This window comes from Lepeophtheirus salmonis, chromosome 5 (genome assembly GCF_016086655.4).
Source record: "Lepeophtheirus salmonis chromosome 5, UVic_Lsal_1.4, whole genome shotgun sequence".
NCBI lineage: Eukaryota > Metazoa > Arthropoda > Copepoda > Siphonostomatoida > Caligidae > Lepeophtheirus > Lepeophtheirus salmonis.
The window spans coordinates 23,348,637-23,374,681 of record NC_052135.2 but is presented as its reverse complement, the minus strand read 5'-3'; the positions used below and the strand labels follow the sequence as shown (position 1 = coordinate 23,374,681).

Sequence of the window (26,045 nt, the reverse complement as noted above, 5' to 3'; positions counted from 1 at the left end):
GTAAAATATGTCATTTTATCATTCTATTTTTTTATTGCTACATAAATTCTGCATATTTCAATAGTTTGATAAGAAGACAAGGGGAAAAAAAGGAAAAAAAAATTGTCTTGTTTGTGTTTCTACTTAAGATTTAAGTCGTAAAGGTAGGTAAATTAGTTGCATTTCAGATCCTAAAGATTTATTGTTATTATGTTTTTAGTCGTAGGTAAATTGACTATTTTGTTTGAACTTCATTTCTAAAATGGAATTTATATTTTGAAACTTCCCAGTAATTTTTACAGGCCCACATATCCCAAAACATAAATATAAATTCAAGAATATAATAAACATATTTCGTTATAGGAACGAATTTAAATAATAATCCAATTAATTATCTTGGAAAAGATATAATATGATTAATAACATAATGCAACAGCATTTTTGCCTGAAGGCTTACCCCACGTGTATTAATGTTATTTAAGTTGTAAAGCACGAATATGGCCATTAAAACTTTCAATCCATGAAGGTTTGGCCTTTAAAGCCTTATTTTAAAAATCAAGTTTTTAGGTTATAACTAAGATTCAGTGCCATATTTCGACATGAAAAAATAATATATATGAAAATCAAAGTAAAATTGATAAAAACATTTCAGCATTTAAAAAATGATAACTAAGATTCAGTGCCATATTTTGACATGGAAAAATAATATATATGAAAATCAAATTAAAATTGATAAAAACATTTCAGCATTTAAAAAATGAATTATTTATTACGGGATCTTGATTAAATTTAATAAAAATGTGTATAACCACATAAAATCGAGTAAAATGAAGGATCTTACTTAGATTCTAATATCTTTTTTATTTTTTCTTTAAATGCTTTATTTCATAGCTGAAATTATAGAATAGACCTTACATTTCAATTTTAAAAAAATTGTCTATAAAAAAGGTCGATTTTGATTGATTTATGGTCAATAAAGTTTATAATATTTATTAAAAAAATTAAATAAAATAAGCTTGTTAGGTTGCGTAAATATTTATTGCAATAATAATCCGACGAAAAAATTTAACTACTTAAAATTCTATAGAATTACATAATTTATATGTAAGGGAATTAAAACAAGTTAAAAGATGCTTCATATTCATCAATTAATACCGAAATATAATTTTTAAACCCTTTATATTTTAAGAAAATAAAATTACTTATAGTTAGTTTAAACGTTAAATATTATTAATGGGTTAAGTTTTCAGTGAGATATTATTGTTTATACTCAAAAAATGGCTGTAGAGAAAATTGGCTCACGCTAGTTGAAACATCAAAAAATGAAAAGATCTACAAAGGAAAATTAATCATTCCCGTTCTCTTAAATGATAATTTGTGATATTGACATAATTATGTTCAGCTTAATGGGTTTATGTTTAATTTATTATTCATTTTCTATATGTATAAATGCTTATGAATTATATACTTTTCATCAAGTTAAATTAGTTTGAATTATATAGAAAAAAATATATTGTTCTATTATTCTTACATGTTAACCTTTCCATCACCCTCAAGAAAAAGGGAGAAGTAGCTTCTTAAATTTTCCACATTAAAATTGATGTGACAGCTAAATTACCAATAATTACATTAAGAAATTGTTTCCAAAAAGTTGCATATTATTTTAAACGTTGCAATGACCAAAAACTTTGATTTCAATTTCCCCTTCAGAAGCTAAGTAATAGGACATGAAAGTAATTTTTGTGCAATTGAAGCCACGTTTTTCTCTTTACAAAATTTTATGTACTCAAATTAGGTGGAAAAAATCAAAAAATAATAATATTTTTTTGATTACATCCTGGATCAACAAAAAGTAAAAATAAAGCTCCTTTCATTAAATTTATTTTTCAAAAAATAAAATTACTAGGGTAGTAGAGATTTGAGAGTCCAGTAAATATATAATTTGAAGTCAAAGTGGTTGAAGCTCTCGTTAGTCGGGACAAAATTAAAAGAAGAAGCATACAACGAAAAATTTAAAATCCTCGTAGTCTTAAATAATAATCTGTATCTCATTATGTTAAATTTATCTTTCAATAATTTTACTATATCTGTACGTATAAATATTTATTAGACTATTTGAAAAAAAAATATTTGTGAGGAACTTAAATTTTGTTTCAATATTGTATCGATAAATACTATTATTAGCTATAGATAATAACTACTATCTCAATTTGCTTAAGTTACTTCAAGAAGTCGTCAGCATTAAAATTGATATTAAAGTCAAAGTCCCATTCACTAACATATGAAATTAAATCAATTGAAAATTGTTTTGAGCTTTGCAAAAAACCCAAAGATAGCTGAGTAATATGCCAAAAGTATAAGTGCGTCAATTAGCCCCGTTTTCTTTTACACAAAATTTGATGACTACATGGAATTTAATATGAGTATGAAAAGACAAAGTAATTTATATATGTACATTGTGTACAAATTTATTTAATAAAGTTGCTAATTTTTAGATGAATACATGTACATTATACATATGTAAGTATTTGTACGTACAATTTATAAAGCCTTTGTTAATGGTTCTCCTTACTAACTACACAGGCTGCATTAACCATTTTGTTTTATTCTTTTATATATATAAATATTAAGGTATATATATATAAATACGTTTATGCATAAATTCCTAGGGATCTGAATATAAGAATTTCATGGAACAAGTAGGCACATATATTTGTAAATAAAAAAATAGTTTGTAAGTTATTTTCTGACTAGGAAGTTAATTTTTTTAAATAAAATCCTTTCACAACTGAGATTTATATATATTTGTAAATGAATACATATGTAAATTAGGATGATTCTTATTGATTGGTTACCAAATCAAAGTTGTTAATTTGATTTTATTTACCGCCGTGCCGTGTACATCGGTTCTAATGGGAAAAATATATTTTTGTGAAAAAACTGTAACATTTCCGGCCCAGATTGATAAACTTGTGAATAAAATAATAAATTTATCCACTTTTGCTTACCTTGCTATTTTCCAACACATATGGAAAGTAGACTAAATTAAAATTTACCATAACTTAGAAGAAAAGAGTGCACCAAGTAATGGTTTATTTTGTAAATTGTGCACTTTGTAATGCAATCAATATTAAATAAAGTAATTGAGGTTAAAAAAGATTGAAAATTAAAACTACATAAGCTACTAAAACTGTAAATATATTTCTATTTGCATTAAATTTATTATTTCCTTACAGAAAAAGTTGTTATAACTTTATGTTATTAGAAAAAATGGAGACATCCAATACGAAATCCTCTAATTATTATATATAAGGCAAAACATTAAGAAGTGAGGGCTACCATAAAATATTAATTAAAGTCAAAAATATTTTGCAGAGAGAAATTTTATGATGAAGGGAACAAACACGAAGGGTGAGAGTAGTAAAAGAAAAACATTTTTTTATATAAATCAGTAATATCGATTTGTATTAGTCATAAATTTACTCTCAGGATCCTTTTCAATGCCCAACCTTGGCTAACAAACATACTTGTTGTAAAATGTCAATATTTACAAAATATAGAGGAATATGAAGAAAAAAAATTGCAACACTTGTTGCAACAGCCCCCTTTCTACCGACTATTACAATATCCCAAATTTCTCTTGAGTGAGTGAATATGAATTATGATATTAGTCTGTCAACTGATATCTAAAAATGATATAAGTTGCAATATAAAAATAAAAATTGACTGCATTGTAATAAAAGCTTTGTTATACTTATCAAAATCAGTTTTTATCTAATATCTCGAAAAAAAATTGACAAGGATCATTGATTTTAACACAATAATCTGCACTATATCCTACAGTTGTAATGTAAAAGCTATTTTAATGTACACACTTATAAATATCCCAGAATCCCCTTACATGATTTAATAGAATATATAAGAATACATACATACTACATATAGTTAGTATGACTTAAATGTATTTTTAACACATAGTATGGTATGGTTTTCAAATTATACTTATTATAATTGTGTACATATTTGAGATAATTTCATAATAAGTATGTGCTTTGAAAAATAAGTCATTGAGTATTTTTATTATATGTACAATACATATACCCCCATATGACCACTACAAACTATCTAAATGAAGTAAACTGTTCTATAAGTATAAAGAAGGATTCCACCACTTAACCACAACTGCGTCAGCCATAAACGTAATAAATTAAGGACACATTTTATTCATAATACTTTTAGTCATAAAAATAGAGATTTATATATGAGACATATATGTTTGTGCGTATGTATGTATACGTAGAATACAATATATGTAGTACCAATCAAGGAAGCTATATCATTCATTCTTAGCATGTTATATGGGTACATACATTGATAGATATTGAGACTATCATATAATATGAAGGAAATATATGTATATATATTTATAGCAAAAGATATCATAAAACCATCAAAATAGAATATGAAAAGAGAAAAAAAATCATCTTTTTCTATTGCCTTACATGAACTTTTACATTAGGGCGGTTCATTACTACGCTCTTTTTTTAAATTTTGATAACGAATACTGGGGAAAAGTTGTCATGTGCTAAAAAAACGTGACCAATTACTTTACTGCAACATATTCACTTCCAGTAGAAATTGCCCCCTTTTTAAGTTTTTATATTATAAGTGTAACATTTACCTTTAGCCTTTACTATTGTATATCAGCTATGGATCTGAAGAAAAAGAAAAAATGGAAAATAGCCCGCAAATGTAGAAGTAATTGTGTTGATAAGGACAAAGGGATAAGGAATCCCAGATCCAGTATCCTGAGCCTTTTTCGAAAAGACTTCTTGACAAGTAGCACCTTATTCGCTGTCATGATCTTAGTTGAGCCTTAAAGAAATAGAAGAGACTCCTATTATAGAAACAAAGGAATTTTTCAAAAGTAAAGACTAATACTTAAGTTCAATTCTTAAATATAACAAATAAAAATTCGGCAAATATGTCATGAGGCAAAATCACTGGTGGGAGAAATATTTGCTTTCAAATTATCTGTAACCACTAAGAAAATAATCAACGCAAAGTTTCATTGTTCCAGGAAGTCATCTTCAGGTTGCACATCTTATTCAAAGTTTAAAGAAAGATAAAAATTATATACTCCAATAATAAAAATTAATACAAAGTATTATTTTTTGTTTTGTATTAAACTATTTTGATTTATTGTTCCAACCTATTACAAATATTTATACAATTATTTTTCTAAACTCATTCTATGGAGTAAAAAAAAAATATTAAGGAAATTTAGAAAACAAACTTTGATTTTTCCTTTTTGAAAAGGTAAAAAAAGGTGAGCGCTAACACGGATAATCAAAATTTCGTCACGTTATTCATTCTTGTTTTTCCATATAGGGTAAAAAAATGTCTATCAAAATGATTTAATCCTAAGTACAGATTCATGCTTTATTTTGATATTTAACATTAAATAAATAATGTTTGCCTTTTTTTCAAAGTTTGAAGAAGATTTGCGACCTTTGGATGGCATTTTAGAGCAATGAAATTTTGAAATGATTATTGTCTTACCACTTATTGTTTCGCACTTGCTATTATCGAAATTGGAAGAAAGTTGTGAAACAAGCCACCCTATTGTACATATGTAACTACATACATACATAAAACATACATATTTATAGTATAAAAGTGTATGTATCATTTCTTCTTCCCATATTATGTAGATAGATCGTGTATGCTTAAGAAATTGAAAGACAATTTTCACGTACATATACCTAAATGTATTCCGTTTCTTCTTTTGGTTTATTTGCTTTTGTAGGTACGGTTTTGAGTGAAGGGTTATACTTTACCTATTCATATAACTATTTCTATGATGAATAGGTTGTTTAATAAAAGTGATTCCACGCCTTTAAAAAAAAATCCCTCCTGATATTGTCAAAAATGGCATGCAGATCAAAATTTGTTTTCTAAATTTCCTGACTATATTCTGTATACTCCACAGGATGACTTTTGAAGAAAATTTTTATTAATATTTTTTTATTGTTTAGAACAATATACACAAGTATGAATAACTTTAGGGAAGATGAGGTTTTGTGACTACAAAAGTAACTTACATTCTATTGTTTACTTAATGTCATTCTATAAGTTAGAACATTTGGAAGACATGCAGTGGAAAGACAAAGTTTCGAAAAAAAAATGGAATTTCACTTATTTTTCTGACTACTTATGAATTTATCATCAGGTATCACAGTAATTAGATTCCAATCCTTCTTCAACAGGTTCCACAACTTGTTTTTCAACAAGATCACGACAACACCAGCTCAATCTCCTGATTTGAACCAAATAGAGCTATTGTGGGAACATGTAGACAGAAAAGTTAGGGAAAAGTGAAGTAAGAATGAGTTGTGCTACTCTTTAAAGAATGCTTGGAATGATATCACACCTGCTTATCTTGAAAAGCAAACAACAAGAATGCCAAAAGTCTGTATACTAGCAAAGGGAGGATTTTTTGATTAAGACAAAATTTAAAAAATAATAATTTTGATTTATCAGAAATAAATGTTTATTCCAATGTTTAACCTTAATTTTTCTTCATTTTAATAGCCTAACTACTTTGTTGATTGATGACAACTCACAGGTAGTTAGAAAAATAAGTGAAATTCCATTTTCTTCCAAAAAAATTCTTGCAAACATTTCTTGTAAAACATACATAATTTAATTCTGGGAAAATTGGCATTAATGGAAAATTGCCCACAATTATAAAATATATTAGTGATTCATCTTCCGATCTGTCACAACTACAGATAAGACTTACCCATTTAAGAATCCGTAGATATTTTCCACATATTCAGAAAAGCCTTTGAACATAGATAACGGCTGTAGAAGCTGCATTGCATGAAAAATATCGGGAAAATAGGAGGTGCGTTTTATGATTTAAAGCCGGGAGTGTTGGTTTTCAACATGTGTTCAAATAGACTATTGCTCTATTTTATTAAAAAATCAGGCATAATGTTACGAATATAATTTAATATTGATGATAATGTTAATGCCTTTGCTCCAACCTTAGGGAAGATGATCAATTATGGCATACAATTTCATTATTTTTTGAATGATTAATTTAAGATATTTCAGTCGTTGATCATCACAACAATTCAATAAATTATGAAATGTAATTTTTCAGTCCTTTACTATAAAATATAAATAGAATTTATCAACAAGGACTAGTTTTAAGGAAATGGGATGAGTTTTGATCTTTTTAATTATTAGCCAAAGAGAGAAGCGTAAGCTATCAGAAATATTATATATATATAAACCACTAAAAATATTTACAAGTGGTACTTTAACATAAAGATAATCTTGATTGAAAATAAAGTAAACGAGATAATGTGGTGATTTATTCCTTTCCTCCATATATACATTTCATTGACATATGGGAGTCCTTATAAGCTTTATAGTCAAATTTGTGGGATTAATTAAGATATCTATGAAATTCAGATAAATATAAAATCTTTATTTGATTATAGATAATTATATTGGCCCCGATGTGGTCAATTTTAAATAAAATCTGTCAAATTGTCATTATTATTTTTTTTAATGTAATTATCATTTTTTGCAACTTTATGTACAATTTATAGCACACCCAAATAATTAATAAGTATTACTTGTTGATTTAAATTGAAGGTCATTCTTCAAAGAGTACAAATGTAATTAACAAAAAATTTTGAGAAAAAAACACAGTAACGTTTGCTTTTGTGGGTTATAAAAAATCACTTTCATATCTATTGAATAATTTAAGATTTCCTTCTCAGAGCAAAAATATTTGATATTTCCTTATATATTGACTCAAATGTTCTCCCATGGTAACATCTTAATTTTTTATATATAAAAACATGATATTTTAATATCAATTATCTTTGTTCTTTATTTGTAAAAAAAATAAAAATATCTTTATTTTTTCAAATTAAAGATAAAAATCCAAAATAAGTAGAGGGAAATTTAATTCATTTTACTCTTCTGCCGTTCCATTGTTGTTATTTTTAGTTTTTAAATGAATGATTATAAGGAGAAGGAAAGAAAGCAAATGCGAAAAAGAGTACATTATAATGTATAAAGCCTAATTGACCTTAAAATACTGTAATTTAGTATTTCGTAGTAATAAAATTTTAAATTATTGAAAATTATAAATAATCCACTATACATCATGAGAAAATGAAAAATAAAAAAAGTTGTCCAATCTGAATCGTGCTCCGTATAACTATTTTCTATGTATTTTCTAAAGAGAAAGAAAGGCTTTCTAAATTGAAATCCCTAAGAAGAATACAAATGAATTTTCCTTTATGAGGAATATACTTGGATGCTACTTGAGATATATTAAGACATACATTAATAAGCTTTTATCCTTTATATCTTTTGTTCATAATATTTTCTTATATATCTTGTTCAAATTAAGTGTAATTAGTCATTACAATAACCATGGCACTAACTTAAAAGAATAGAAAACGGGATTGCGAAAATAAGATAAAACATTATAAATGTAACATTGTATGAGGTTTAACAACCGGTGGGTGTAGCTAAAGTTAAGGTTGTTATATTAAAAAAATGGGTGTAGATGTATATGATAAAAATAATGAATGTGACTGCAGATGAGGTTCATCAACGAGTGATATTGCTAAATCTCAGTGCGTCAATTAAATGAAAATAAAAGGGGATTACAATCTACATCATTAAAGCAAAGTGTGTATGTCTTATTGCCTTATAATTCCTAGCTATGCCGGTTGTTCTAGCAAGCTGGCTAATATGAGCAGTTATAAAAGTACAGAATCAAAAGTACATTTTAAATTTATTGGATGTAATTTTATGTTGCATCCGGTACGTTAAGAGCCTTAGAGAGATTTAGATTTGTGACAATTATCCAATTGGATTTTGATGAAAATTACAGTATTTACTTTCTATATATATTTTATTTGCATAGTCAAAATCATGTTGTTACGCAATATTTATGTATAATGTGTTTAATAGTGATATTGTACTAATGTTTGTCTAGACTGCATTATTTTAATAGACACCCTGCTTCAACACATCATAAACAGGCAATTTCTTTAAATGAAATCTATAAAAGGGTTTAGAGGTTTTTTTCATGCATAATTGGTATGAAGTGAAGAGGGTTGTATTATGTGTGTGTGTGTTGAGGACATAAACAAATCAGAGGGCTTATGTATACCTATTACATGAATAACAATGGGAAGGGGAACAAAATGGACGCTTGAATTCATTCATTTAATTAGCATACAGATTGCAATGGATATAATATGTACAGTTAACACAAACGAAATCGAGAAAGATTTTAACACTCAAAATTGAGTGTGAATTACACTTATATTCAATGATAAATAATCGTCCATTTTCATCAACAATTATTTTTATCAACCCTTTGGATGTGCCGCAAATTGCTTTTTAAGTTGTCAAAATTGATCGTCACAAAAAAATAATGAGAAATTGATTGATTTTATTTGAAAGGATCATTTCATTGTCTTAAATCAAATCAAAGTTTTAAAATATTGATCAAAAAATTGAGTACCGTTGCTTATGCGACAAATTTGAATAATGTGACTATCATTTATTGAAATATAACTACAGAATATTGGGCTTTGCCCGTATATATATGAAATAAATAATAAAAATTGCAATTTTCTCTTTTTTTTTGATTTTTGTTCAATATTGTTTTTATGTTGATGCACACCATATATAATATGAACACTATACAGGAGAGTCCCCTAGATTTTTACGTCATTAAAGTAAGAGTATTGTGTGTAGAGACTTTCGTTAACCAGGTCAGTATCATAACGAAAGTGATTTCTTAGATAAAATTTTACATTGTAGCCTCTTAACCCAAAAGCAAATAAAGTGTACGAAAATTGTATAATCATAGATAATACCATAAAAAATATACAATAATATACAATTTTGTCCTCCTTCATTATCCGACATTAAACACCTTTGACTTTACAATTTCTAGTTTTGGCAAGGTCCCTGCAATGGCAGCAGCTGGGCAGAACATTTGGGTAAAATATTTTTGATAACATGATACCTAGAGAGACACTGTTTCCATGAAAAAAGGTTGAAAAGCAAGTACAGTTTTATGAAGTATTTTGTATAAATCTTAGAAATATAAGAGAAGAATTATATCGATCGCCCACGATTAGATCCGCAGAGCAGGGATGACGATAAATCAAACACATCTTACTTACATAAAGCCTGCCTGGTGTTTTAGAAAAAAATGATGACGGATATACCTTCTCTCCAATTATCATGTTGAGTATTAGCTGCAAGTCTGCCAAAAGGTGATCTCGACAAATAGTTCAGAACAAGGGTAATTATTATATGAAGCATATGCCCATCAATTATAAGTGTTAATACATTTTCAAATACAAATCATCATAATATATATGTAATTTAGTTTTTTGATGTCACTCTAAGAATATTTTCAACAAGTACCTACCTACATGAAGAAATAAAACAAATGATCTTTCTATTTAAAGAAAAAATAAATCCGGAAAAATGGGAATACAGCTTTCATATTACATACATAGATTTAGATTAAATTCGTTAAGGGATTTTTAGAATTTTTAAAAGTCTCACGTATAATTATTATTAATATATTTTTTTTTGAAAAATGATTGTTTTTATATATTTATTTAGGTATACAGATGTATGTAATTTATTTCCTAATTTTTCTAAAAGAAATAATGGTTATCTTAATATTTTCATCTTGTTCCACTTCCCTGATATCTAGAAGAAAGTCGGAAAAGAAATGAAAGATAAAGTAATAAATTATATTTTCACCATTTTATATAAGACTTTATTTATTTTAGACTTTTTTTTCGAAATTACATCACTTTTAAGAAGTAAGGAGCAATTGCGAAATATTTTTACACAAAAATCAGGTCTTATTTAAAGAGGTTTATCTCTTTATTTATCTATTTTGTCACTACTCTAACCTATGTAGATGAATTCTATTTGTCTTTGTTATTTAATGGAAAAACTATATTCAAATGTTGCCCATCAAACTCAAAATAAACCTATAACTATTTTTCCTAAAATTTAGTATGGAGTACATTTGAATTTTTCACAAATTATCCTTCATTTCTATTTATAAATCCTTCTTATTAACCATTTGGACGTGGAGCAAATTGCACTTGAAGTAACCCACATTGATAGTCAAAATAAAATAATGAGAAATTAATACATTCTATTTGAGGCCATAACAAACCAATATAAATATCTTAAATCATATAAAGGTTCTTAATTACAGCTAAAACGCCTGGGTATTCTAATTCATCTAACAAATTAGAATAATATACCTATAATATACTCAAATATGTTTATGAAATATTGACCTGTATATATGAAAGAGAGAATTAAGTTAGGATTTTATCCTTTTCTTGATTTATTAAAGATTGTTTTTATGTTGACATACGACAAAAAAACATTAGAAATAAGGGTGTCCAATTAACAATTTTCACTAAATAAAATCATCATAGAAATCAACTGGGGACATCAATCAATGTTCCCCGATTTTTAGAAGAAAAATAAAAACATTAATTAGACCTAAATTAAAAAGAGAGGCAAACTATTACAGTGCATGAAATATAACTGAACAGTTATATATGTAGTTGTAAATTATAGGAGGATTAAAAATAAAATAATATATTTTCGCTTAAATATAATTTTCTTTCAACTGTACCAATAAACGCTATTATTCTAAATTAATGGTTATCGTTTTACTTAACTAATTTATTTGATAAACTGTGGTATTTAAACATAAAAACTATTTGAAATTTGGTACTTTGTCAAGGGCCAATAAACAGGAAAAAAGGGATTTATAATCCCATATTAAAAACTGATACAACTTTAATGAGATGTATGTGTTACAAAATCACAAATTTGTGAAGTCTAAACAACTAATAAGGCAGAATAAAATCAAGTTGCGAATAGTATTAGATATAACAAAATCCAAAAGATACAGAGTCTATATTTAAATATGAGCATAATTTTTTTATGTATCTCAAATACCATAATTAGAGTTGTAAAAAAAATGATCTGTCAATATGTTAAAATAAAATAAACCGAAAATTAACTCGGCTACTCTAACCATTTGAAGAATAATTTATAGGAGAAGAGATTAGCTACTCTCACGTTTCATAAAATTTCAAAATTTCTAATCACAAATCAAATTTTTTTTTTTCAATAAACATAAATTTCGATGCTTAAATCAGTAATCATAAAATAAACGACTCAATTCATATTTCTCAATAAATTTTCATTCAGCGAGCCACATAAAAGTTTTTGGTGAGGCGATTCATCGACTTAGTTAGATCTTTCTTGAGATTTTTCTCTGCAATTAACAAGAACTTTGTATCCCTCTTGAAATTACACCCTCCTGTTCCTGACATACTAAAAAGTATTTTTTTTTTTTTTTTTCATCTTAGCCAACTTAAAAACAAGGCTCCTAGACCACTTAACAATATCCATAATATTCATCAGATCAACTGTAGGGTCTAGGAGATTTGAGATGTGCAACCATTTTGCTTGTTGCTGACTCAGGATGATGAAATGACTAAATTATTAGTATATTTTGTTTATGTAAAAAAGACGGCGGAAACATAATATTAAAAACTAATCGCTAAGCCTTTTGATATTAATGAGAAAATAAACATTAAGTAATTGTTCACGTTTTGATGTCCTACCCTGTAAATATTTTCAATGTGTATTTAACTTTTCATAGAGTCAATTACTTAAACGAAGCTTATATTATGAAATTTTTTAATACAAGATTTCAAATTGCAGGGACATCATTTGTTTGACACAAATTTCTTGTACCTGTGAAGCTCTGATAAATTTTGGGAGGGAAATAAACCTTTATGATACACATATGGTTACATTAATTCTATAATTAATCTGCCTACATAATTCTTTCATACTTTAAATAAATAAGAAATCGTAATTCACTATAATGACGACTTAACCAAACCTCTTTCAGAAGTATTAATGGTCCATGAAGCCTGCAAAATATTGCTTATATATATGATATTGTATACAAAATACACATTTTGCTCATTCAATATCCGAAACACCCACCCACTTTAAGAGTCCAGCAATGAAAATGAAAGTCTAGTCACGTTTAGTCATAACTTTTTTTTTTTTGCCTTTTTTCTTCGTCTTCTTATAGCACCATTATTATTGTTCTTGCTATTGAAATACAAAAAATCCTTACAGAAGATGAAAAAGAAAGGAATAAGGTGAATCGTGGGTGAGAGGAAAAAGGGAGTTATTTCTAAGGAATTACTAACTTGTAACAATACATAAGAGTATTGTCTGTTGTTATATCCCAGTCTTTATCTCAGTCGGCGATATAATAAGAAAAGATAGAAAACCAAAAAAATTGTGAATTTTGCTTGATAGAAAGAAATATTAAAAATAATTAAATAAGTCTTAGAATTTGCTATGCATTATTTCAAAAGTTCAATATTGCTTTTGTTTAAAATTGTATATATGATATTACAACGCAAAAAATGTTTACTAAAAGTATCACATCAAGTTTTGTCAATTAAAGATTGAAATGAATCTATAGCTTGGAATTACATTTAAAATAAGCTACGGAAAATTAAAGGAGTATCCTCTTACTCTTAGTTTGATAGTTTTTTGTCTTGTTCTTTAATGCTTATTAGTTAATACACACTTGTATTATTCAATATATTATTAAGTTTGTGTATTTTGTTTGCAACATAATGAGTGTTTTAGACAAAAGTATTTGATAATACTAATAGAGGGTATTGATGCCCATAGTTGAAAATAATATGATCTGCCGGTATGTTAAAAGAAAAGTACCAAAAATTAACGTGATAACCCTGAACATTTGAAAAATATTTAAGAGGAGAGTAGCTTAGCTGTCAGGAAGTTTTAATTGGATTATCTATAGCTATGAGAAGAAGTAAATAAACTTAAATCCCACTCCGTATCTAGCAATGGTATAGTCAGGAATTATACTCGAAGTCCAACAAGCACTTACACTTATAACTCCAAAACAAATGCTCCTCGGTATTACCCTTCACCATTCTTCATAAAATGTACTATTGATTACTTAATACATAGATGTTCCTTCCTCATGAATAAAATATTATAATGGTAGCAGCTTTGAAAAATAAAAAAAAACCTCCTGATGTTGCAGCTACAAACAGTCGCTCTATTTTCCATTATCATATTTTTCAATCCATATTGATGTATATCCTCTTACCTAAAATAAAAATTGGAAAAGTTAATTATTAAAACTATTTAAACTGCAAGTTTAGTACATACGTATATGCCTAGTATTAAAGAAGTAAAATTATTATATACTGTAAAGAAACATACTATATTGGCTATACCTCCTTATTATTTCCCAGCCTCGGTACTCCTATACATATTAGGAATATACATTACATGAAAATAAGAGTTAGATGAAACGTGAGATTCACTTCTAAGTTGTATGCAATGTAATGTTAGTTGTAGGCGTCCACCTCCTCATTATGACTATAAATTATAATGAGTAGAACTTTTATTGTTGTTGCTATTATTAGAACAACAACAATATACTCATTTCTAGGAAGTTTTTCTTATCTCACTCAATATACAAGTATGTTATTATGTACGAGGGGGGTTCAATTGGAAATTATGATGTTACATTAACAATGACCCCACTCTTCTCTTCTCCTAATGTCATACATTGTCTATATTCATTAGCTCATATGCATTCATGTCCTGTAAATAATTATATAATAAATTGAATGGGACAGTTGTCCTCAAACTCCTCATTTTGAGTTAAGCGGAAGCTTGAAATGGGGTGGGTGTAAAAATTTTCAAAAAAGAAGACCATGCCTTTTTTATATAGAAACATCTTAGATGTCTGCTATAGAAATATAGGAATTTTCATAACGTTATCTCTAAAAGTTAAGAATAATGATGTTACTTGGAGACACTAATATTTTGTCCCGTTGTACGCAATGTACAAAGTTTGAAAACTACTAAACACACGGTGTAGTATGTATGCGTAGAGATGTGAAAAAGTTCGAAATCTCGGCGTGCGTATTTATTTTTTAAGTATCATATAGTATTAAAATGCATAATATCAATGTTTTTATGAATCAGTTCCTCCCGATACATTGATTATGTTCATTCACTGATATAAATTCATGCCTTGAAAATTATTATATAGTAGGTTGAATAGGACAATGGTTCTTAAACTAAGGTATACAAACTCCATTTATTGATACACGGAGGCTTAAGTAGGATTGGGTAAAAAAATTGCCAAAGGAAAAGCCAAAATATATACTTTACAAAAAAAAAAAGTCAAACATTGTCGGTGTTACTAAGTGATCTTGATATTTCTTAGGTGCTACGCATGGCCTATAATTTTTAGAATCACTGGTATACGATCTATCTATGTATGTATAGAGATGAAGACAAGGTGGAAATCTCAGCAGAGTGAAAGTTTTAAAATAGATATATATACTGGTAAGATAAAAGATATTAATTTTATTATCTTAATAACTACTTGATGCAAATGATAAACACTGATATTATCATTAAATCAAAGTATGCTCTAAAAATGTATATGAAATGACTAGATTTGTAGAGTTACTATTTTTTAAATCGATTAAGGACGAGAAATGTAGATTCATTAGAAAAAAAAGATCTTATTTTTTCCATGGTAATAGTATATTTAGTGTCTATACTATGTAAGTAACATTCTATAACGATGTTATTACCTACTTTTAAAAAATGAGGGGCATCCATATGATAAAACTAGGCATTAATAGAGTATATTTTTGATAGTCAGTAAATTTTTTAACTTTAACATTGATGATGGTATTTTTGGGGCCTAAAAAAATCAAGTTTTATCAATAGATACACTTTTTTTCATTGATATTAAGGGAAACATTGGAGAACTATTGGATATTAAATGTGACCAACCAATGAAAAGTTTTTGTATTGGTATTATTTTACTACTGAGGGTTTCAATATTTTTATGCCGTTTTATTGCACTTAGTTTTGTACTTATTCGAATTATGAACATCTCTATTTAAATGCCGCACAAGTGTATTAGAGATTTGATTATAGCTTTGATTTTTTTTAAACGAAATTTTTTTGAGAAAACTAATATTAAAAAATAAATTAATTTGGAAAAACACATTCAAAGATATAACTTTTTTTTGACTCCACATCTGCTTCTTCAATATTTCCTTCTTTCTTAAATATAAATTTCTACTTTTTATTTATTTCCTTATAGTTTTGAATATAAATTTCAACAATACGGAACTTCCAAGGCTGATACAGTTTATTTTTAAAACAAATACATCAATAGATATTTTAAGCCCTTAAATTATAAATTGACCATTGACAGGTTGATGTAGCTACTTTTTTTGAGATATTAAGTTTAGCTCTTGTTTAATATTGCAGATCTGACATTTTACTGCAAAGTATTTAATCAATGTTTCAATGTAACCTTTGCAACAGTAATATTATTCTATTTCATATCAATAAAACAACGTTTGTCTATATGTATGTTCACTCTTGGAAATTTATAATAACATAAAGTGTTACTGCCTTCACTCTAGGTTTCTTTCATTAAGGAAATAAGGGCATTTCATTATGTGAGTCTGATATTTAATTTGACTGAATTGAGTGAAACATCAAAAAATCTTGCTATTTGTAATGAAAATGTAATATTTACTCAACTTAATTCCCATCTTTATATCAATATTGAGTAACTATATGTGAGTGTGCTCATGAAAAACGTAACGTAACACAGAGGATTTCTCAGGGAGATATCTTCTATATCTTTAAAGCAAAGTGGGTCTGTTTGTCGACACCTAATAACTCTGGGCAAAGCAGGATACTACTGTTTGTCATAAATCATATTAAAAAATTATATGAAACATAAATACTAATGTTGAGGCTCGGTCCAAGACCGATTTTTTTTGGTTTGGTCTTAAGTGATTTCTTTAAAACCGATTCAAATCAATATATATATTTTTTTTTTTTTGTCTCCATATTAGACTAATTTTTTCCAATTTCAATCTGTAGACCGATTTCCTTTCCCAGCTCTCTGATTTATGAGTTATACAAATTTCATTTATATATCACATTTAAATTTACCTATAAGACAGTATTATAAGGATGTTCAAAATTTTGACATTTTTGTATATAATTTTCAGACGAAAAACCAGGAATAATAAATACATCTGGTGATATTCAATGAAAAGTCCCAAATTCCATTTATTTTTGAATTATTAATTTTTTCAAGTTTTAATTACACAAATATCTATATATTTTATTTTAATGGGTTTTTCTCGTATTTTGTGAGTTATATATATTTTAACATGTTACATAATATAATGTTACTATAATTAGATCAAAGGATACTTTTATATTTTAATATGGACAGAAACGATGAGGAGATCCTAGAATGATTAAAAGCCCTTCAAAGAATTGAGAAAAATAATGTATAGTTGTTAGTGTTGAGTTGGTCCAAGACTAAACTTTTTTTGGTTCGGTCTGAAATGATTTTTCTAACCCGATATGAAGTGATATTTCGTTCTAGACTGCAAACTCAGACTGTAGACCAAAATTTAATATTTTTCAAATCTTGGACCAATTTTTCGGTATCAATATATACGTCGCTCTGTTGTTTGTATCAAAGAACCTTCCCTCCAAAAAGAAACAGAAAAAAAATAAAAATCAGTGGGTAGCTAGCCAATTCCTCCCAATTATCAAAGTACAATTCAATAATTGTAGGAAATCGTTTAAGGATTTAAAAGAAAGAATACATATGCAAAGTTCAATAAACGTTCGGAACACTGATTAGGGGAAAAGAAGCAAAAAACACCAAGAGCGGACAACAAAATAAACTGTATATTTTTGTCACCGTATTTAACTTCATATGACGTTATTATGCCAATGTTCACAATATTAAAACATACATGACGTTATTATGCCAATGTTCACAATATTAAAACATACATGACGTCATCAAGAATTCATCTACAGAATGGGTCTAGACCGAATTTCTAAAGAAACCAATTTTTTTTTTTTGAGACCGGTCCAGACCGAACTTCTTTAATAGACCAAATTAGTACGGTCCCCTAAAAATTATAGCTTTCTTAGAGTGGTCAAGGATTTTCAGAATGAAACCCAAAAATATGTGCTATATTTATACTTAATATCCAATATCAAATTTACCTCAAAATATCCTCTTATCTTCTTCAACTTTTTTTAAACATTGTAAAAGGTTTCAAATCATGTACAGATATCTGAGTTATGAGTATTTAATTCATATTTTTTTTATTCAAAAAATGTATAATACATCTTCAAATAATGTGTAAGAGCGGCTATAAAATATAAAAGCAAGCATTGTTTATGTGCCTACTAAAATACAGCAACTCTGAGGCTTTTATCATCTAGCAGGCTTTTTATGTTTCTTAATACCTTTACAGCATCGCCAATTTATTTGTACAAGCAGGTAAATGCTTTATGTTTATTTAAAGAAGAGAAAAGCAATTACTAAAATGGTCATTTAAATTCTTAATTCAAATGTTAGATTCTATATCTGTGCATTCCTGTACGAGTTGTAGCAGAAAATTAACACATTATCTTAAGACCAGCATTGAATAAAAAAACAAATTCTAAATCGCTTAAAACGTAATAAATATTAAAGAAAACTGTCAAAACCATAATGTACACATTGAATCCAAGTCCTTTCTTGCACATTTATTGAGGATGAAGCAATCATTTTGGTAACTACTTTATCTTATTATTTAAAAGAACTATATCAGCAAAAAAAAAAAATCTTACTTGACTAACATCATTACTGTGAGATATTTTAAGCATAAATTATTATCTTTCTTTTTTATTTTGCAGAAATAATTTAATAATTTTTAAATCTTATACACATATTTTATAGTATATTATTCAATTTATGATTACATTGATTCAATTCATTTAGGAAATTATTGAGATCCATATAAAGTAAGGGTTTTTATGTATATTTTTTTCAATATACACATCTTCCCAAAAAAAATTAGTAAAAATCTCAACATGATTATACAAAAAATAATAAACTGGGCTATAAATAAATGTTGTGCGACTGTCAATATAATTACCAAATGTTTTTTTTTCTATAAACTACACAAGCAACAACCATGTAGCTTGCTTTCAAAGAGAGACTGGGTTGTTAATCTTGTTGGGTTTGAAGCGCGTTTCTTTAGGAAATATTATTTTGACTTCTCGGAACATCCTTCGTGCTCTGTGCTTAAGAGTCTCTGGAGCTTTTATGGGGTTAGCAACTCATTTGACAAGATTTCAGAATCGTTCAACACATTAGTGTCTTAGACTCCGCATCAATACCTGCCATTACGAATCCAAATTACAATAAAATGATGTAGTACCACTGCATCCGTAGTAAACCAGTTGAGAACCCTTGCTATGGATGGTATATTGCAGACACTATAATAGGTAATTAATTTCTCCTTAAATACCGCCATAGATTAGGGCGATTACTCAGTGTCAAAAATACTAAACTACAGGTCTGTACTTATATTTCCCTTATAGTTTTGCAATGATACGACAAAAAAACTGATCTGTAAGATACTAAAAATTGTAGCTTTTAAGAAAACAATCTTCGACTTTTTTCTCCTCTCTATAAATGTTCAATTTAGATGGCACTATTATGGTCTTACTCAATATATATATATTTTTTAATTCGGCCTTCATTTGATAGAAAACAAACGAAATTAAAGAGATATTACCTAGGTGTATTATTTATTACTTCACTGATCAATTATGGTTTCTATAATGTGTATCTTTTTATAATCATAGAAATTCGTTATATAAATATATATTCCTTATTACAATGGAATTAAACTTTAGAAAACTAAAGAAAAATAATCTAACCATTTAAAAATTACATCTGTTTTATTGTATGAATCGGCATTAGTGAGAGATTAATAAACCTCAAAAGTTTTCAATAGTTAAGTAAACGGATTAAATCAAATTAAATTTGAAAGATCTTTATTCTACAAACTATCTTAAAATATATTATATCTTTTTTTATAAAAAAATGAATCTAATCCAAATATGTCCTTTTAAAAAATATTGCAAGCAAATGATTTTTTTTTCTTACTAGATTCTGTACTAAAATTATAAAAGAATATTTCAGATCCAAAATGGTCCTCTGCATGTTCTGTAGGGTTAAAAAAGGATTGAAAAAAAGGAAGAATTCTTATTTATAGTTTCCTTTCTGTAAATTAGCAGCTCTTAACATAATAAATTCATTATCCATTTTAGAAAATAAATTGAACCATTGCTCAGAAATTTATTTAACTTTTTAAGTTATTTTTATACAAGTTTTAATTTCTACTTCTGATTACGCTTTATTTGAACTAATAATCAGTCATTCAAGATAAACCAACTACAAACTGATGCTCTCATTTCATTGAAATGTATTAAGATTACTCATTGTTTATTTATTTAGGAGTAATATGAACTTTATTATGCACCACAAAATGTTTATCAATCCTTGACTTTCCTTTAAAGGAGTTAATAATTACACCAATAATATTTTATCCATAAAATATTCAATTATTGCATCATTCTCATCACATGTAGTCTCTAAACTATTTGCAAAATGTACAATTTGCAAATAAAAGTTTTGACTTTGTACACAACATATTATGTTTATAATCAACAAAAGCAAAAATCTAAGAACTACTGCTGTAGATGAAGAATAAGGAAAAATTTATTAGTGATATGCTTACTGAATTCATTTGATATTCTGGAGAATATCGTTATACTTACATATTACATATTCCTACAATGAAACGGTTAAAAAAGAAATTCAATATAGAATAGCAATATAAACGCATAAAATGTCCTACGTTAAGAGGTGATTTGTATTTAGTGTTTGGACGTGGACCCTTCCATACAAATGATTCAATCACATACCTCCTCCCTCTTCCAACCAACTTTTATCTTTTTGTCTTATAAAAATGAAAGCAACTGTCTCTCAAAATCTATATCCATCCACGATTTTTTAAAGGATCATTATCATAAAAATAGATAAGATACTAAAATAGATAATATAAAACTTAATTAAAATATGAATAAAAAGAAACGATGTATATTGTCATATGCCAAGATTAGATGATGACTTTTTATATATATCCACAATATGTTAGTGCACATAAACGTCCTTTTAACATGGACTCCTGGATCCTTCTTCTTTCATATTCGTACATATGTTCACTCATTACATATATGAATATTTAAGAGAAGTTATAAATTATATGAGATAGCTCGTCAGCAGTTTTCCCCTTTTTTATATAGCGTGTCCAATAAAGATTCTATTATCTCGGGAAATCTTTTAATTTTAAATCGTTGAGCGTCTTTACTCATGACTTAAATGCCCTTTTTACCTTATCATAAGGATTTCAAACCGTGATTCCTAATATTTTTATCTCCATTACCCAATTTTAATAAAGCCATTCCCTGGCAGATTTTTAATCGGAAATTTAAGGCCTTATTTTAATATAAGTAAATTAATTGTTGTTTTATACAATGATGCAGAGGAATATGACAATTCACCACCATTTTTGACATTTAAGAACAAACTACTACAAACGGCGTGAGCTTTGTTTACTTATACATTGTAGGTATATTAAATTTTGGTGACATACAATAAAGCAGTTAAAAATTTATCTTTCATCCAAAGAATAAAAAAATGTGAATATAATTTAAAAAACAGAACTATGCTATGGAAATTTTTTTTTAATCACATTAAATCTAGACAACAAATTAAGTCATAGTCAATTGACTGATGAATGAGACTTAAAACTTTTTTTTAAATATCATTAATTTTGTTTTCTTGATGTGTACATAAATGGGGGAAAAGGGGGGGGGGAACTTTGTAAAAAAATAAAAAAGATTAAGATTTTTTTATTTATTTAACCAACTTTTGGATTTAGTTATTTTTATACTACTTCGTAACAGGGAAAATCCTAACAACACATTTTCTTTTCTTTTTTTTTCTTTCCTAGTTTTATTTTCTCTACAAATTAGACTCTCAGGACTTGTAAAAATAAAAAGAAGAAACAAAGAGTTATGGAACATTACTAAAGAAACATAAAAAAAGTTCATTTCGTAAAAGTTTTCATTGTGAGATTTCATTGGGAAGAGATTGAGAGGGGGAAAGAGTTGAGGTGTGTAACAGTTGGGGAATTATTCCAACATATTATGCAAATATGAGAGATTTGATGAACTTTATAGAATTGTCTACTTTTTATTCGGACAAAAAGATTAATTACTTCAATGCATTGATCTAGATAAGTGCCTTACACATCAGGGAAAGAAAAATGAAAAATCCGCCAAAACCTTTTTCTCCTAGTGAAATGCAAAGAAGTAAGAATATATTTTATTTAAGAGAATTTAGTTATGTCTCTATCTAACACTAAAAAAAGCTTAATTAATTTTTCTCAAAATTGAGTGTGGATTAAATTTGTATTCCTCGACGAATTATTGATAATTTTTATCAAAAAGTTATTCTTAATACTCCATTGGGTATGCTGCAAATTGAATTTTAAGTAGTCAAAATGGATCGTCACAATAAAATAATTAGAAATTAATAGATTTTATTTGAAAGGCCATATTGGAGCTCATATAAGTCACATAAAATAAATATAGATTCTCAACTATATCAAAAACTCCTGGTTCCCATCCCATAAATTTGAATAAAACGCTTATAAATGCCTCAAATATGTCTATGAATAGGGGATTGTATGTATAAATAAATTGGACATTTCTCTTTTTCTTAATTGAGTCCAAGATTATTTTGTGTTAACGCACCACACATTTTTTTTCATTAATAGTAATCGTCCATTTCTATCAATAAATTAAAATATATCTTTAATTCTTTGAAAGGACCCTAAATTACATTTTAAGTAACAAAACAAAAGCTCCAAGCTATATTTAACACTTTCATATGGATCTTAACTCATTCCAAATTTTTTGACAATGAATGTCCAGTATGCAATCTTATACCATAAATCCATATTAAATTGTTTTCAAATTTTTGGTTTCAATCTATGGATTAATGTTATCCTTCCCCCCTTTTCTGATTTATAAGTGGTACAAATATGATATATAGAACACATTCAACTTTATATAACGCTTTATGCGACAATGTTTACCATTTTAAACTACAAATGACATTATTAATAATTCATATATAGAATCTGTATGAATTTCCGAATTTCATATTAGCTGATATAGATCATATTTTTCTTTGAGATCAGTCCTGACTTAACTTCCTTCAAAAACCAAATTAGTTTGGTCCACCAAAAATCATAACAGTCTGAAACTGGACTATGATTTCCAGACCGGAACGTAACACTATTTGTATGTACATATTTATGGTGTTTATAAAATTTGACATTTCTTTCCAATATATTGGTTTTGGTCTCGTTTATTTTTGTGTTAGCTCACCAAATATACTGTATAAGGAGGCATTGATCTATTTTTGCTTTAAAAAATCATCAACATCGATGCAAGAAAAAAAACTGCCCTAGATCCATATATCCAATAAACTTTTAATGAAGACAAAAAACTTTTTGTTTTAATTATAAGTTAAATAATCAAAAATATACGTGTTTAAAAGTCTGTTGTTATCTCATGTTATGTTGCGGTAATAAGTAAAGGTTTCTTGTGATATAATTTCATATGGAGCTACACCATTGCAAATTTGGAATTAATGATTACTTAATTGATATACATAGTTTATCTACTTTGTTCATTTTAATCTTTACTTAAAGATAGTTTTAGAATTGGGGGCTTTAAATGTTAATAATGTTTGGAGATGTATAAAAGAGCATTTCCCGGTGAGCCTGGATCACTCAATAATCATGTTAATATGTAAATTGTAACATTTGTATTACTGTTTTTATTTTTTCTTAATTTTTGTAGGGGAAAATTAATATACAGAGATTTTTACTTATTCATTTGTTTGATGTTTTGCTGCAAGTCAATACTTTTATTGTAACTAAATTAATCAGATCCGACAGGATATCAGTAGATATGATGTCTTTTAAGATTACCATAACCTGATTAAATCCTTTTAGAAGTGTCTTTTAGTCTTACTCGAAATATGACTTTTTTTTAAATATTTAGCAATGTCACTTCAAAGACTTTTACTTGTTTTGTTTTTTTGTAAGTCGCATCCCTACATTGTTTTAAAACTGTACACTTATTCACATGACATTTTTAGTAGGTTATCCTTATCTACACGGTTAAAATTCTTAATTTACCTTTATAATTTTTTTTAACAAAAAAAATGCATATGTATTTTTGATTCCTTATTGATCAATGTATCATTAATGCATCATTTTTTAAAACAATTGCTTATAATTTACGCATAAAAAATCAAATATGTTATGATTACAGTGTCGTTCTTTCAAATCCAGACTACCTTTAACTGCATCTTGATCAATAAGGGAAGCAAGTAGAGATTTGAGATTTAATTTACAAGTTCTAATAGTACAAAAAAAAAAATAATAATAATCGAATGCGTTTTCCATTTTCGCCAATCATTCGCTCGATACGAGGCTCTTAGAATTTGAAGGCATTGGCCTGGGGTCTGGGGATACTTGTTGATGGAGGTCTTCAAAGAGTCGATGATGTTGTATGAATTGGCAAAGACTTTCCTCTCTAACTCCCCCTAAAAGAAGTAATCCATATGATTCATACCGGGGTATCAAAATGACCCCTTCTCTTCTTCAAAACAAGTTTTGGGTCTTATGGGCCTAGTGATAGAGTGTCGAGTCTTGTTGAAACAGGAACTCAACACCATTGGCTTCAGCTTTCATCCAAGGTATCAATTGCTCAAGACAGGATTTCACAATACCTGTCGTGCTGACAATCTCCTTTGTCTCAAATAGGAGTTCAAGATATTGTGTGATCTGTCGACAGTCCATTGTTTCTCATCAGAATAAAAGATGATTTGGTTACCCAGGGGCTTCAAACTGTTCAGCAATTTTCTTATGTGGGAAGCCTGGGTGGCTTTCACTTTGTCTGTAAGGGTATGTCTTTGGTAAAAGTGGTATGATTCCATCCAAGGTCAGTATTTATGGCCCTGGAGATTTTTGGACGGCTTAATTGGGGATTTTTGGGCAAGAGCGTTTATCGGAGTACCAGGAGATGCCTTCAATGAACTTTTCAGGCCTACGAAGAACCTGGGAGTACATTTTGATCATTCAAGGACTTGTGGGCTTTTCTCTTATATGCCCTTCCCCTTTCCTGTGGGGGTAGACGTCGTAGATGTCTGAGTATCTTCTTTGATGTACGTTGGGATGTGTTCTGCGCAAGCTAATTCGATGATGATGTTCCTTAGGGTCTCCTATAACGTAAATACTTGTTTTGAATTAAAAGTTGTGCAAGAAACTGTAAGCTAAGGCTCAACCTATCACTTTAAAATTAAAATAACCGAGTTAAACACTTTTCTTATTGATCGGGATGCAGTTACAGATGGTCCAAATTTACCTGGATAACCCTGTACTCTACTACCTTGGAAGATTTAGTGTTCGAAAACACACTCTCAATATATATTTCTCAAAGAACGATTAAAAAAAAATATTTTTGTTATAATAATAAATTTTTAATTGCAATCAAAATTATTTTCATATCTATATACATATGTATACCAGTTTGAGACTCAGTCGGATTCCGATTTTTTTTTTCCGGTACGCCCTTATTTGGTTTTTTCTTGAACAAGTTGCACCGATTTTTCGGTGGATATAACGTACTCATAGCGTGAACCAAAATTTAGTTGTTTGAAATCATCAACCGACTTTTGGGTCTCATTTTATGGACTTTTTTTTTTAACTTTATATTTTCCATTATTACTAATATCTATTTTTCATCATCAAATTTATATTTTACTTAATTTCTATAAAGATAAAGAGATATAAAAAAACCAATTTCCTATGTATAGCAAT

At 27.7% G+C, this 26,045-nt stretch overlaps 1 protein-coding gene across 6 annotated transcripts in view; it reads right to left on the bottom strand.

Moving 5' to 3' along the window:
* LOC139905386 (uncharacterized) overlaps positions 1 to 26,045 on the bottom strand; it is a 265,458-nt gene that overhangs the window by 117,366 nt on the left and 122,047 nt on the right. The window contains exon 4 of one of the 6 annotated variants that reach the window (XM_071888434.1): positions 12,875 to 14,263. The exons of the other annotated variants lie outside the window; for them this stretch is intronic. Within the exon in view, the coding sequence (XP_071744535.1) occupies positions 14,235 to 14,263 (29 nt within the window). The 3' untranslated portion in view covers positions 12,875 to 14,234. Of the gene's footprint in view, positions 1 to 12,874; positions 14,264 to 26,045 lie in introns of those variants that run through there. 6 annotated transcript variants of the gene reach the window in all.